The sequence below is a fragment of the Prinia subflava genome, chromosome 25 (genome assembly GCF_021018805.1).
Source record: "Prinia subflava isolate CZ2003 ecotype Zambia chromosome 25, Cam_Psub_1.2, whole genome shotgun sequence".
NCBI lineage: Eukaryota > Metazoa > Chordata > Aves > Passeriformes > Cisticolidae > Prinia > Prinia subflava.
Genome location: NC_086271.1, coordinates 5,807,370 through 5,820,939, shown reverse-complemented (window position 1 = coordinate 5,820,939; position 13,570 = coordinate 5,807,370). Strand labels below are relative to the sequence as shown.

Below are 13,570 nucleotides of genomic sequence, written 5' to 3'. Positions count from 1 at the left end.
CTGCTCTGAGCGTGGTTTTTTACCACCATCCATACTCTTACCTTCTTGAGTAACTTCATGTTTTCCATCCAAGCTGACATCACTCTAGGAACAAAGGAATACTGGGTCTCCTTGAAGTATCTATTCAGTAAATCTGGGCATACTTTGAGAATATTCACCATGAGATCAGCAACCATTTCATCTTCTGTTGCAGTTTTCAAACCAAGCAAGAAGTGCAGAAGCACCACATTTCCTCCCCTGTTGAAGACAAAAAAAAAACTTTTAATAAGAAATCCTTATTTTGATACTTTATATGGGATGTGAACTCTGCAGCCTCTCTAACTGTTGCGAAGTTAGAGGAGGCAAGATCTCTCACCCTCCTGGCATAATTTCGGAGTTTATACTCAGAGAAGTAAGAAATGGATTTACCTCCACGTTTTCTGCATGACAAACAGGGAATTAACACCACACATTTCAGGGCAAACACGGTAACTAGCAAGGTCTCTTTTGCTTCTAGCAAAAAATCCAGGTACACTGCCAGCCCCCCAGGGACTCACTTGCCAGAAGTTCCAAGACTTGGATCATGGAACGTTATGCCATGTTTCAGAGAGCAGCAGAGGTCCATTAAGAAACTGTGCACAAGTTCTCGTACCATTGCTTTTCCCACCTCCTCAGAACCTCGAGCCACCTATAAAAACCAAAAAGGAGTAAAAAAGGCATATGAGATTTGGCATCAAAGATGTCAACTTCACTCTACATTTTATACAGCTCCTCTTAGAGAAATACTAAAAGAAAGTTTGGTCTTTGTTCAGATAAGGAAGAGAAGCCTCAGGACTTGAAGGTCCCTTCCAACCCAAACCATTCTGTGATTCTACGATTCCATTAACCTTCTAAATCCGGAACAACTCAAGATGCCTATGGATGAGAAGACTCTGGACAAGTGTGGCTGGGAAATCATGAATTGTATGACTTGCAGGGACTGCCAGGAATTGTATCAACTTAATTCTACTCAGAACTGAAATGCATGCTTATGAATGGGGTCAGAGATTTGCACAGCTCCAAGCAGACACCTACTAGAAACAGATCTCGTCCAAAGGGTATTTACAGTATACCAGGATGGGAGTGGCAGCGTCATAAGCATCTGGTAGAGAAATACAAGAGTGCAGACACACAAAAAAAAAAACCCTGTAGCCAAAACCTAGTGAGAAGCAGTGGAAATTTGGGGGTTCTTTTTAAATGGGCTCAGTAGATTGCTCTTTTTGAGCTCACCAAGCTCAGAGCAATTGGGAGCTGTTTCAAAAGCTGTGGGCTGCAAGAGGAGGGGGAAAAAAGGCTGCACAAGGGCTAAGAGTAACAAAGAAATAAATGACCAGACCTTTAAATCCTCAGGGCTGACATCAGTAATCCCATTCCAGGAGTACAGTGAAGCGATGTGAAGCAAGACTTCCGCAGTGAAAAAACGCACCTTCTGCGTTTTGCTGATGTTTTTGTTATGAACCACCTAAAAATGAGAAAAAAGCAAACTCTTCTATTTACTGCAAGTTATCATAGAATAATGGCAAAATAGCAACACACTTCATTCTTCTTGTAAACACAGAGCAGGCTCTCCTCCCCAGGGCAGAGGAAAGGTTCTTCCTGTCCTGCCAACACTTCTCTCACACGTTCCTGCTCCACCTTGATCCTACACCACCCTCTGCAAACCCTGCACATGCTGGACAGGACAGATGTTCACATTCAACTGAAGGGCACAGATCATGTTTAGAGCGTCACAGCCACAGACCAGAACCACAGGAACCTGGGCGTAAAGCCTACTACCAATTAAGTTTGAACAAAAGGGAATACACAGCCAACCAAGTTTCTCAAAAATTCTTCTGCTGTGTCTTACTGCTGGCATTGCTTTAATTCTCATTTTTCTTGCTAAGCTGAAAGAGTCATACAGTGTGCTGGGGTCCACCAATAACATGACAGCTCATGATATATGATCCCCACACAGGAAAAGTTTCACTTGAAAGACAAAGTTTCAAGGAGGTTTATTTTACATGTAAATGGCATTCTCCTTCTTTTTCATGTTATTGCAACAGCAAAATGAAAGAACATTTTTGGCTTTAATTCGTCAGTTGTGAAAAACCAAAGTCTGAGGCACGCTCTTACAGCTAAACTCTAAATTTGAAACTATTTTTTCTTTATTCTCTCAACTATTCATCCAACAGCTTATGCAACATTGCTACAGTAGTTCAGAACAGATATTAAAAAATCATAGATACTGGAGCTAAAAACATTTTTAAAGAAATAAAATAACATCTCAGGTGCAGCTGCTCTACAAGCAACAAGTGCATCCCAAGGAATAGGCAGGGCCACGGTCAGAAGATGACAGAGCACAGGAAAAGCAGTCACCACTAAACCAACCCTCACACCATTCAGCAATTCCTGCTTCCCTGTTTTCCATCCTGAGACAGTAATACAGCCAAGCTACCAACCTCCAACACATATTATCAGTCACAGACACTGCATCAGCACACTGCCAGCAGCCCTGAGAACTCAACACTGTGAGAAATCACTGCAGAACTGTTTCCAGTGGTGAGGAAAATAGAAAAGATGAGACAACACAGCTTCAAGGGTGTATCATACCTTAGTTCTCAGTGTGGAAAGTAGAAGACTGACAGTAGAAACTCTGTCTTCCTTTATTCCAGAGCGAAGAATACCTGGAATGAAATCTAAGAGGACATTTCAAATGTTAAGTCAAAATGTGAAAGCTCTTCTCATACTAAGATGCTTCAGGGAATTCATACCCATTCCTCTTACATGTCACACTATTTATGTTGCTGTTATATTCCAGGATGAACCAAAAGGCAGCAATCAGAACTCAGAAGGATGATGTGCCCATGATGAGCAAATGTTGCTGCCAAACCTACTCTCATCTTGACTGGCTAATTTGCTAACTTGCTGATTAACACTGCTACAGCATCTGTCAACTTGAAATACATTTTGGGCCCTGAAATGCCACAGATCAAACTCACATTCTTTCCACTGAAGCCCTTGTAATTGTTGCACTGAGTGATTCTCGCATGTTTGGAGATTCCATCTCCAACCACGTGCATCCTCTTCTGGCTCCCCTGTGCATCCCAAGGTTAACAACTTCAGTTTATAGAGAACTCGGGGCTCACACAGGGGAATTAAAGCTTCTGTTTATAGAGAACAGGGGAATGAAAGCCAGCTGTAATGACTGGCCAAGGTGTGCAATCCCCAGCCTGAAGGAACTGAACAACTGCCAGCACCTAAAGGAAATCAGCAGCCCTGGGGCAGCAGGAGCAAGAGAGGTAAATAATTACAGCCAGTTCTCAGTCCCCCACCACAGGAGAAATGACCTGCTGCCAGCTAATTGCTTAAGGACCCTTTTTAAAGCAGTATTTCCAGATCCCTTCTGATTTCTCTCAGAACTTTACCAAGGGTCACAATTCACAGGGCAGAAGGGCAACTGAAGCATACACTTTCCAAAAGAAAATTAATGCAGCATACCCACTGTTATAGTCTTATGTGCAAGGCTGCAGGCCACGAATTTTTTTCATGTGTATTGACTCTGTGACCTCAAAGTTTTATATTAGATTTACCTTTTTTTTAATCTGTGTCACCAAAGACTTTCTATTTTTGCACAGTTCTAGCAGTTAGCATATTTTCTCAAGCAGAAGAGGCTTATTTACTACACTACCCAAAAAGTTTAAAGCTTTTCAGGTAATAAGATTAAAAAAATACATATTTTGCTTCTTATTAGTGCTCTCTACCTGGTTCACATTTATTATCACCTCTAAATGACTGTGCCTTAAAAACCAAAAGCCCAACAAGCAATTATGAAGTACCTTTTAATTCCAGCACCTGTGCCAAGACTGCATTGTCCCCAGCAATGAGAAAGGAGAGAGCAAACTGAATGTAGGCCATGCGGACATCTATTCTCCCCTGGAAACAGAAAAATGGGAACATAAAATTAAAAAATGTTGTTAGCACACGGATTGTACCCAGCTTCAGAATCAATACTGCAACTGCTGATTATCCCCAGAAGTGCCCTAAATGGGTTACATCCACAGTGTCTTCAGCTAAAAAACTTCTTGCATTAAGCAGAACATTTTCACATAAAAAGGAAAATGTGCTAGTTCATATGCTTTTCATTTCTCAAGATATGAGAACCCACCACAGATTTAAAGAAAAAGGAAACATTAACAGCAGTTTCATGCCAAACCCTGCATCATTGAACTTCCTCACTTGTGCACTGCTTGGTCAGTTCACAAAAATGCCCACAAAAAGGGGCAAACATAAAACTACCAACTCAGGCGCAGTGGAAGCAGTGAAACCTTGACCTGTAACAGCACCCTAGGATATGAACATTGAATCACAGAATGGTTTGAGCTGGAAAGGATCTTGAGGATCACCTCATTCCACCCCCTGCCACAGGCAGAGACACCTTCCACTACCCCAGGTTGCTCCAAGCCCTGTCCAACCTGGCTTTGGACATTTCCAGGGACGAGGCAGTGACACCTTGTCTGTGCTGGACAGCATCTCATCACCCCCATGGCCAAGAATCCCCTCCCAATAGCTAATGTAAACATAACCTCTTTCAAATAAAAAGTCACCTCTCATCCTATCACTACACTTCCTGACAGAGTCCTGCCATGATGCACAATTTTTTTTAAACCTGCTATGCAAAATTAATCTGCATGTAAAGAAGATTCTGAGCAGGCAAAAGATGAGGCAGCAAGGACCCATGAAAGGCTGAAAGAAGAAATAAAGAGAAACAAACAAGATTTTGCTGTAAGCTTTGGCCCTGGTATTTTTGTGTTAAAAACTCACCTCTGACAGCCAGCTCTGACATAATTTCATTGAAAGCTGTACAGGAGCAAGACCTTTTGGATGCTTGTTTCCTTGTATCTTACTCAAGCATTTAAGCAGCTCATGGTCAAAAGACTACAGCCAAGCATTTAAAATTAAGGATGGAGGTACTCCTGCAGTGAGGTCAAAACTCGTGGAATCTGACAATTCCGGAACTATAAAAGGTGGGTCCAGGGAAAAAGGGATGTGTTTGGTTTTTTGCCTTCCACTTGATTGCTTAATAAAGAAAAAGTCTCAGTTTTCACCTCAGATGGCACAAACCTAACACAAACTTACACACTCGCTCTTTATAATCCAGAAGTAATATGTCAGCATTGCAAACAATACTGGATTTATTACACACCTGCATTTGGAATGACACATAAATATTCTTGTTCTGGTTTGGGTCAATCCTGGCTATTTTTAGCAAACAGGGATGGAACAAGAGATAAGTTTCTTCTGGAAAAAGACAAGTGACTTTTTCTCTTCACTCACATATTCTTAAGGATTCCCAGCTAGAGATTATTTAGAATTCTTGTTTATGTTCTCAAATGCAATTCCTCTGTATTAGTACTGGGCAATATCCCCTCTCCAACTTCCATCTATTTCAGTGGAACCAAACTGCAAAAAGACTGACTAATTTTCAGGAGTTTACTATCACTTTCACTCTGTTTTAGACACTAGAAGGGCAGTTCACAGAAACCATACATTTTTATTTCTCCACAGCTTGTTGGAAACAACTAAGGCATTCTCATGTGTCCAGTTAGGCACAATCAAGGACTTCAGCCTGACACAGGACAGGAAGGGAGAGTTAAGTTCTTGCAGATGAAAATACAGCAAAGACTGGCGACAGCTTTGTTCTAAACAGTTAGCTAAAAATGCTGGTGGAGCCATGGCATAGCATCCCATTGCATGCAGCGCCTTGATTTACCTTCATACTTTTTCTTTTCAACAATCCAGGCAGGTATTTGTTATTGAAATCAAAATGACTATATACATCCCTTGCTGAATCCGGGCCCTGAGCCACCATTGCTGACAACAGACAAAGGCACCCTTGACTCATCCTAAAAAAAACAAAGCAGAGGGAAAACCTGCAGGTTATTTCCAGGATGATGGTTATACAAACCACCAAACCAACAGATTAAAACTTAAAGAGAAAATAGGAGGGAAGTTAAACAATCAAAGTAATTATTTTAGGCAGTAATAACAGCAGCTGGGAAAGAGGGATGAGGGAAGAAGGGAGAAGGAAAGGCCTTTTTACATTCCTCCCCAAAATTAAGCCGTAATGTGAGGCTGGATAGTCCCTTTATAAAGTAGTTTAAAAGGGAGAAAGTGCCAAAATTAACAGCTATAAAATGACCTGTTCATGGCAGTGGGCTTGGACTAGACAACCCTTACTTATTCTGTGATTCTATGAGCTCCTAAATTCATAGAGAATTCACCATTTATTTCAATGGGAATACGTCAGAGCACTGCAGACCTCCCTCATCTGAACAGCCACTACCATGAGCACATCTGTAATCTCTCCATCACATTTCTGTCACAGATAAACTGCAAAAAGCCATGTGATTCAAGCAGAGACCCCACCTAGACATACAACAGAGAAAATCCCTCTGCACATCAAAGAGGTTGCACAGAAAATGCAGAGCATCCCCCGTCAGAAATCTGCAGCCTCCTCTGTGCAGGTTCTAGAACGATTTCTCCAGGACCTGCAATCTTTACACATTTAATCAGAAGTGCACATCTTGCACAGCCTCAAAATTTGTTTCCAGTACACATATTTCAGTTTCTTTGTCCAGTTAAAATGCCTGCTGCAGTGAGATCAACTGTGCAGTTCAGGAAGCACAGCTGTGTCTATGAACTGGGAGAGCAGAGAAAGATTTTCCAATTCTGCTCAAAGACTGAAAGACGAGTCGTTTGCCTTGGACAAGCCAATTTCAGTCTGGTTTTCTCTCTGCTTCCCTCTTCCTCGCAGGTTTGTACCGAAATGTCTCTGGTGTTTGCAACTTCTTTCCCCATACCACATGAGCATGAGAAATTGTTTGGTCTGGACTAGACAACACAGTTATTGAACAACCTAAAACGACCTCAGAATTAAGAGACTGAAAAAATTACAGAAGAAAAGCCAGTCTGAAAGAGAAAAATCCATTATAAACATTACAAACACTCAAAAAAACACAGGGAAATAAAGCACTTAAGAGCAGCTTTTTTGCTGTCACAGGAAGACTGCACCACCCTGTTCTACACAGTACATTTCACCCCACAAATCAAGCAGCATTAAAATAAGAGAATTCAAGATATCACCCATGTTAGCTCTCTCTAGGACAGGCCCAGCTGATTAAAACCAGAGCTTCAGGACAGTATCCTACAGCATTGGATTGTTTGATGTGCCAGAGCTTCCACTTTGCAAAGCCTTCCACAAGCAATTATTTTATGACAAGTGGAAAAGGATTATTAGCAGTAAAAGGAAAAGGTGGATTATTAGCCGTGAGTCAAGATGAATTTTGCAATGTCTAGTACAGTCCCTCCAGATCAGTTCACAGAGATTCTCCACAGAGCACCAAGCACACTTACCTGTGATTTTCAGAATACAAAGCAGCATAGACCAGTTTCATATAGGAATGAATCAACTTCTTGACAATGTTCATTCCCACAACAGAAAAATGTGAGAGGTCGCTGGCTGTCCTCAGTAAAATGGCTTCTAGAGCTTGAAAGATTAACAGCATCTGCAGGATAAAAAAAGTATGTTAATATCTCACAGTATCAGCTAAGACTGAAATCATTAGCTGAGCAAACAGTAACAACCACCATTAATAAAGAGTAACTCCATTCTAAGAGGAAAGCTTCCACATGTGAAAGTGACATTCACTTCTAGATTCTCTCCCAAATTAATGCTTCCTCTTTGCAAAGATCCCTTTGGAGAGCACGTAGTTTCAAGGAATCAATGCTTCAAGAGACGATTTCTCCTAAGTGGACAATGAAAAACAAAATGCACTGGAGAAGTACGTCGCGGCTGTTCCGGTCTTGCAATTAATCCCCTCCAGAAGAATCCAGAATCCATACAGCACTGGGCCGTGCCCATTACAAACATCAGCCCCTGTTAGCAACGGGCTACTGAGGAAAGGCTGTCACTGAACACGACACAGACAGAAATGATACTGAAAGGCAAAGAACAGCAAGCGATGGTTAAAAAGCCACACAATACAATACTATGTTGTAAGCAGTCAGCAACGCTGCACCAGCACTCACAGTAAAAACTGTGAATTGAACTCTTAGTTCTTTTATCATATTCTGATGAGGATAAATCGTGTCCAGCTAAAATAAGAAAAATGAGGTCAACTTTACCAGCGGCTTCCTAGAAATACTGATGCATCAGGGAGATATCTAAAAACATTTACTTTCACTAGACTACTTTTGTTTTGCTTTCTTAATTGCTTCTATTGATCCCCTTATTTCCTAAAAGGTCTTTTGATCACATTTAAAGAACCTTAACAGCTTGATTTGGACAGGACTATTGGTCGTGTGTGTCATTAAATCCAGGAACATCTATGAACTGAAGAGAGCATCTCCCACTCAGCAGGTGCTTCTGCCACTCCTACTTCCAGAAAAAAAAAACCAAACCATATTAAATTATCAGAGTTATCTACACTGCAAAGCGTTTATTCACAGAACCACAGAGTATCTTGAGCTGGAAGAGACCCACAAGGATCATCCAGTCCAACTCCTGGTCCTGCACAGACACTCCAACAATCCCACACCTGAGAGCTTTATCCAAATGCTCCTGGAGCTCTGGCAGCCTTGGGGACTGTGACCATTCCCTGGCAACCTTTTGTTGCTTCTTCTCCAGAGCGGAATTGTTGGGATTGTATCCGCCAGTCCCTGAATAACAACTTACTTCACTTTCAGGCTTCCTTTCTCCATCGAGAAGCTTGAATATCTCAGCACACTCCATGGAAATTTTCACGTATCCCTCCACGACATCGTACACTTCGGGCGAGGGCAGCGTCTTGGCGACGGACACGAAGGTCTCCAGCCCTGCAGAGCCACAGCGTCACCCGGGGCACCGGCGCCGCGTGTGGGGCCCGCTCCGGGCCGGCCGCGGGCGCGACCCTGAGGGGCCGGGCCGGGCCCACAGGCGCTTCCACCACCATCGGTGCCACCCCCGCGACGTTCCCCGCCGGGACACCCGCCTCGGCCCGGGACACCCGCCTCGGCCCGGGACACCCGCCTCGACCCGCCTTTCCCGCCCTGCAGCCCCTCCTCACCCTTGGCGGCGGCCGCGGGGTCCCGCAGCAACGCCTTGAAGCGGGCGCCATTGAACTCCTCGTCCGGCGGGCCACAGGCGCGCTTGGCCGCAGGCTCCCCGCTCCGCTCGCCACCCTCCCCGCTCCGCTTCCCGGCCATGCTCGAATCTGACCCGGCCCAGCCCCGCCCCGGAATCACCGCCCCTCCCGCAGGAAGGGGCGGGCGTAGCGGGAGCAGCCCGGCGATGTCCCGGTGGCACTGTGGCGGCCCCAGCCCGGCGTAGCGGGCGGGCTCTCCCAGCCACCAGTGCCCAGGTGGGTAGAGTTCAAAACAGTGATCATGGAATGGTGTGGTAGGGACCGTAAGGATCATCGTTCCACCATCCATTCCCACCCCTGCCGTGGGCAGGGACACCTTACACTAGCCCAGGTCGCCTCACTCCCCGCCCAGCCTGGCCTTGGACCCTGCCAGGGATCCAGGGACAGCCGTGGCTTCTCTGGGCACCCTGTGCCACGGCCTGCCGACTCTCTCAGCCGAGAAATCCTTCCCAATATCCCATCTGCAGCAGTCTCTGTCCTTCCCAATATCCCATCTGCAGCAGTCTCTCATCCGTCGCTGCTTGCAAGGCCAAGCAGGTTTCTGTCACCCCATTTTCCTAGTTCTGCAGCCCCCTGCGATCCTGAACCAACACGGCTTAAGCTTCGGAGAGGAAGGGGAAAGCACGGAGTGCCGGGAAGCACGGAGAGGAGAGAACTTCCTCAGATACTCCTCTCTTTTTGGGAAAGGGAGAGGCTTCGGGGTGTCCTAACTGTGCCTTTCCAGTACCTGGAGGGGCCCACGGGAAAGACAGAGAGGGACTGTTTGTCAGGGAAGGAGTGACAGAACAAGGGGGAATGGCTTCCCACTGCCAGAGGGCAGGCTTAGATTAATTAAAATCCAAACTCTTCCCCTGCTTTCAGCAACAGCTATTCCAGGACAAGCACAGTGCTAAGGAGGAATGGAAAAACCTTGTTCCAATAAACTGTTACATATGGAATGACAACAGTTGAAACAGTAGTGGAAGATGAAGGAGATTATTTCAGTAAGAAAAAATGAAAACAAATATCTACCCAAATCCAAACAGGAATTTTTTTTTCATATGTGCAAGTAATCAGGTAATAAAGGCAGGATTAGTATCCTCCTGGGCTTTTTCAAACTTTTTTTTCTTTTGGCAGAATACTGAACAAAAAATCCAGAAGAGGGCAACATTCGCAGCCATTCTAAGACTTAGGATGAATTTAGGATGAACAAATGCTTTCACAGTGACAGAAGATGCTGCGATGTTTTAAGAACAGAAAGTAGAAGAAAATAAAAGAAGGTGAAGTTAGAAGACAGAAAAGGGTAAAATAAAAGGAGTACATGAGACGGGGGGAGGGGGAAAGAAAATCTGAATTGCTAGACACTAGGTACAAGGGCTTTTTATAAGTAATTTATGAGAACAAAGCTTAAAGCATCTTACTGCTGCTATTGACATAATGCTCCAAGCTCTGATAATAATTCCTATTTCTAGGAATACTTAAATTTAACTCCCTACATTCCAACTATTTTTCTGCCTGTTTAGATGGCAGTTCCATCTGGAATTCACCTTAGTATAGCAAATTCTATAGCAAAGGTACAGACTTTTCAGTTCTTCCATCAAACATTTTTGGTGGTTATTCTGGATAATAGGAATCCTTTGTTTCAGCCTTACAGTTTTCTTGAAACTTAAATTTATGCAGGTATCCAAATTCATTTGCAATTCCAGAAACTGGGAGGCACATGATATGGAAAGTAAATAACATTCTCGAAAGAGAGTCCCTTTGTTATTGAGGGGATGAAAAGGAAGTCTAGAGCTAGTAGAACTAGGAAAAAATACTTGATTTAACACTGTGTTAAAAGGCTGGAAGTACCCATACTGAGATCTTCAAGGTAAAAGTTCTACTTACCAGACTTACAAGCCTGATCGTTATCATCACACCATGTTTCATGATTCTAGTATTTTAAAAGTACTGCAGAATGCTAGTGGAAATTGTTTTTATTTCAACTTGAAGTTCAATCATTCTCTCCCCTCACTGCCTGTGTAGCTGTTGGAGGCTTTAGGGAGGCTGGGGAAGCAGACTGCTGGTTTCATTTCCAGCCAGGTCACTTCCATGTTCTGCTGGAGTGCACTTTGAAGCCCATGTCCTTTCTTTTTATATATCTGACAACTTTCCTCCCCCAAGTCTGTTTTTTGGCAAGCAGCATTTACGGAGGGCCAGTGGAAGACCTCAAGCCCAGACAAAATTCATCTGCTCTTTTGTGCTTATGTGTGCAACAGATGGGAGCTGCGAATGAGTCAAGTAGTAACGCCTGCACTGCCCAGTTTTTCAGTAAATCAAAATTTTCTTCTGTGGTTCTTGCCAGATGAACTTATCATATCCAGGTTATGCACTGCCCCTCTGGCATGTTCAAGTCTGAAAAAACAGTTCCTGGTCCCTTGCATGAACCTCAGCTCTCCGCCTTGTTCGAGGAACAGTTCTAGACACAAGACCCTCTCCTGCCTCAGTTACAACCTCTGAAGCCTTTACTGCCCTGAACAGCCAGCAAACAGCCCAGCCCCAGCCCTGCAGTCCTGCACAGCTCGCCTTTGCCTCCCAAACCTGAACCTTTTTATTTGCTGTGCAGTCCTCACTCATGCAATCCTGAAGACAAAAATCTGATTTGGCAGATGAGGCAATTTCTAACACAAAAGCTTCACCAAGGTTTCTTTTCTGATTTCAGCCTTAAACATTCCTGTCCTTCTCAGGCAGCCCCGGTCTCCAGCCTTGAGCTGTAGATACTTGCTGTTCTATAGCTAATACTTGCCACCCCTCAAGATTAAGTCTCTTGATATGCATTTACATCACTCCCTAACCATGTCCTCATGACCCTTCCCAAACTCAGCCTGATCTCCAGGCCTGCAACCTCTCCCTACAGCTGAGGGACTATCTCTGAGTAAGACTGCACATACCTGTGCATGGCACCAGCCATACAGCCCACGCTAATCCCAGCCCAAACCTTTGAACCCACTGGTGTTCCCATACCCCGTTACAGTTACAGTAACCCCTGTGGTGGTTCCACTTCAAGGCCATCTGTGGGTTGTGATCCCCTACCCTACACTACTTGGGTAAAAAATGCATTCTTTTCTTAAAAGAAATTTTTCATTTTATGTATAAATTCACTGTAGAAAGCATTCAGAGGGAATACATATAACCCAAAATCACATCTTTAAAACTGTTCTCAATGTTTGCTCCTAGTTTAAACAATTATTACACAGAAAAGTTTCCTTCTGCTTTTCCCAAAATTTTTTTTCGTGTGATATAAAGCTCTTTGTCAAATCGTCCTGCTTTCCAGCCTTTGACACCCTGAGGCACGGGATCACAGAAGGAGAGAGGGTGGACACTGCCAAGAGATGGGCTACCAGGACCTCCTCCTCAGCAGAGCCTCCCCAGAAGGGAATATTGCCAACACTGCCAGTTCCTTGTCATGTCCGAATGCCCTGTGCCCTGTACCCCCGTGAGCCTTGCTCGGATCAGCCCAGTGCCAGCTCACACACTGGGAGACACTGTCATTGCAGAGCCTGGATTCCAGGAGTTTGGCATCGAGGACCCCAGGTGATGTGCAAGGTCAGTGTATGGACAACTTTTTTTACTCCAGATGCTGTAAAACAAAATCACATCTCCTCCTCTTCCTCCTCTTCCTCCTCTTCCTCCACTTCCTCCTCTTCCTCCTCTTCCTCCAATCCCATAGTTATTTCAGTTGGAGTGCAAGGAGTGCATTTTAAGCCTGACTAATGGCAATTTATCTTCCTCCCACGAGGAATATTAGAGCCTGTCGATACGGAAGGATCTGCCGACAAGGCATTAGGAGCATCAGGGGTTTGAGTCAGAGCGTGGTGTGACTCTGGAATTGGGCTGCATGCCCAGGTACTGAAGATGGGTGGAAAGATCAGAAAAGAAGGGAAGAGGACAGAAAAGTGGGGAGGTCACTGAGAAGGCTGTGAAGAGCTAGAGGAGGCATATGCTGAATTCACCTCTGAGTATCTACTGCGATACTCAGGATTTTCTGTGTACTGAAATCCTTCCCACCTTATACACATGGAATAATCTTCAAGCATCATCCAGTCTGAGTTTGACATAGTCACAGAGTTTACCAGAGAGCCCTTACAATCCTAGTGGGAAAAGCAGGCACTTACAAACACTGCAATATCATTTTAAAATTTTGTTATTTGCTTCTAATTTCACAGTGCTCAGGTCGAATTAGCCTGAGGTCTGAGTCTCAACACTATTAAGTCTCACTGATTAGATATTGATATGGGCTATTCTTTTCTGAAACACTAGCAGTTTTCCATGCCTTTGCATACCTGACTTGAGAGACCTTGAAGCCTGATTTTTTCAAGGCTCTTGGAAAAGCCATAGTTTTTTCAGTGTTTTGACATTGATTCTGTGGCTTT

General features: G+C 44.1%; 1 protein-coding gene across 6 annotated transcripts in view; it reads right to left on the bottom strand.

The window, feature by feature from the left end:
• Positions 1–9,263, bottom strand: part of URB1 (URB1 ribosome biogenesis homolog) — a 44,696-nt gene extending 35,433 nt beyond the window's left edge. For all 6 annotated transcript variants that reach the window (XM_063419265.1, XM_063419266.1, XM_063419262.1 and 3 more), the window contains exons 1-9: positions 9,102–9,263; positions 8,732–8,871; positions 7,411–7,562; positions 5,768–5,900; positions 3,834–3,930; positions 2,608–2,693; positions 1,355–1,480; positions 537–667; positions 42–237 (exon numbers count right to left, since the gene is read on the bottom strand). In XM_063419265.1, coding sequence (XP_063275335.1) covers positions 42–237; positions 537–667; positions 1,355–1,480; positions 2,608–2,693; positions 3,834–3,930; positions 5,768–5,900; positions 7,411–7,562; positions 8,732–8,871; positions 9,102–9,240 — 1,200 coding nt within the window. In that variant the 5' untranslated portion in view covers positions 9,241–9,263. The remainder of the gene's footprint in view (positions 1–41; positions 238–536; positions 668–1,354; positions 1,481–2,607; positions 2,694–3,833; positions 3,931–5,767; positions 5,901–7,410; positions 7,563–8,731; positions 8,872–9,101) is intronic.
• Between the last annotated feature and the right edge of the window lie 4,307 nt (positions 9,264–13,570).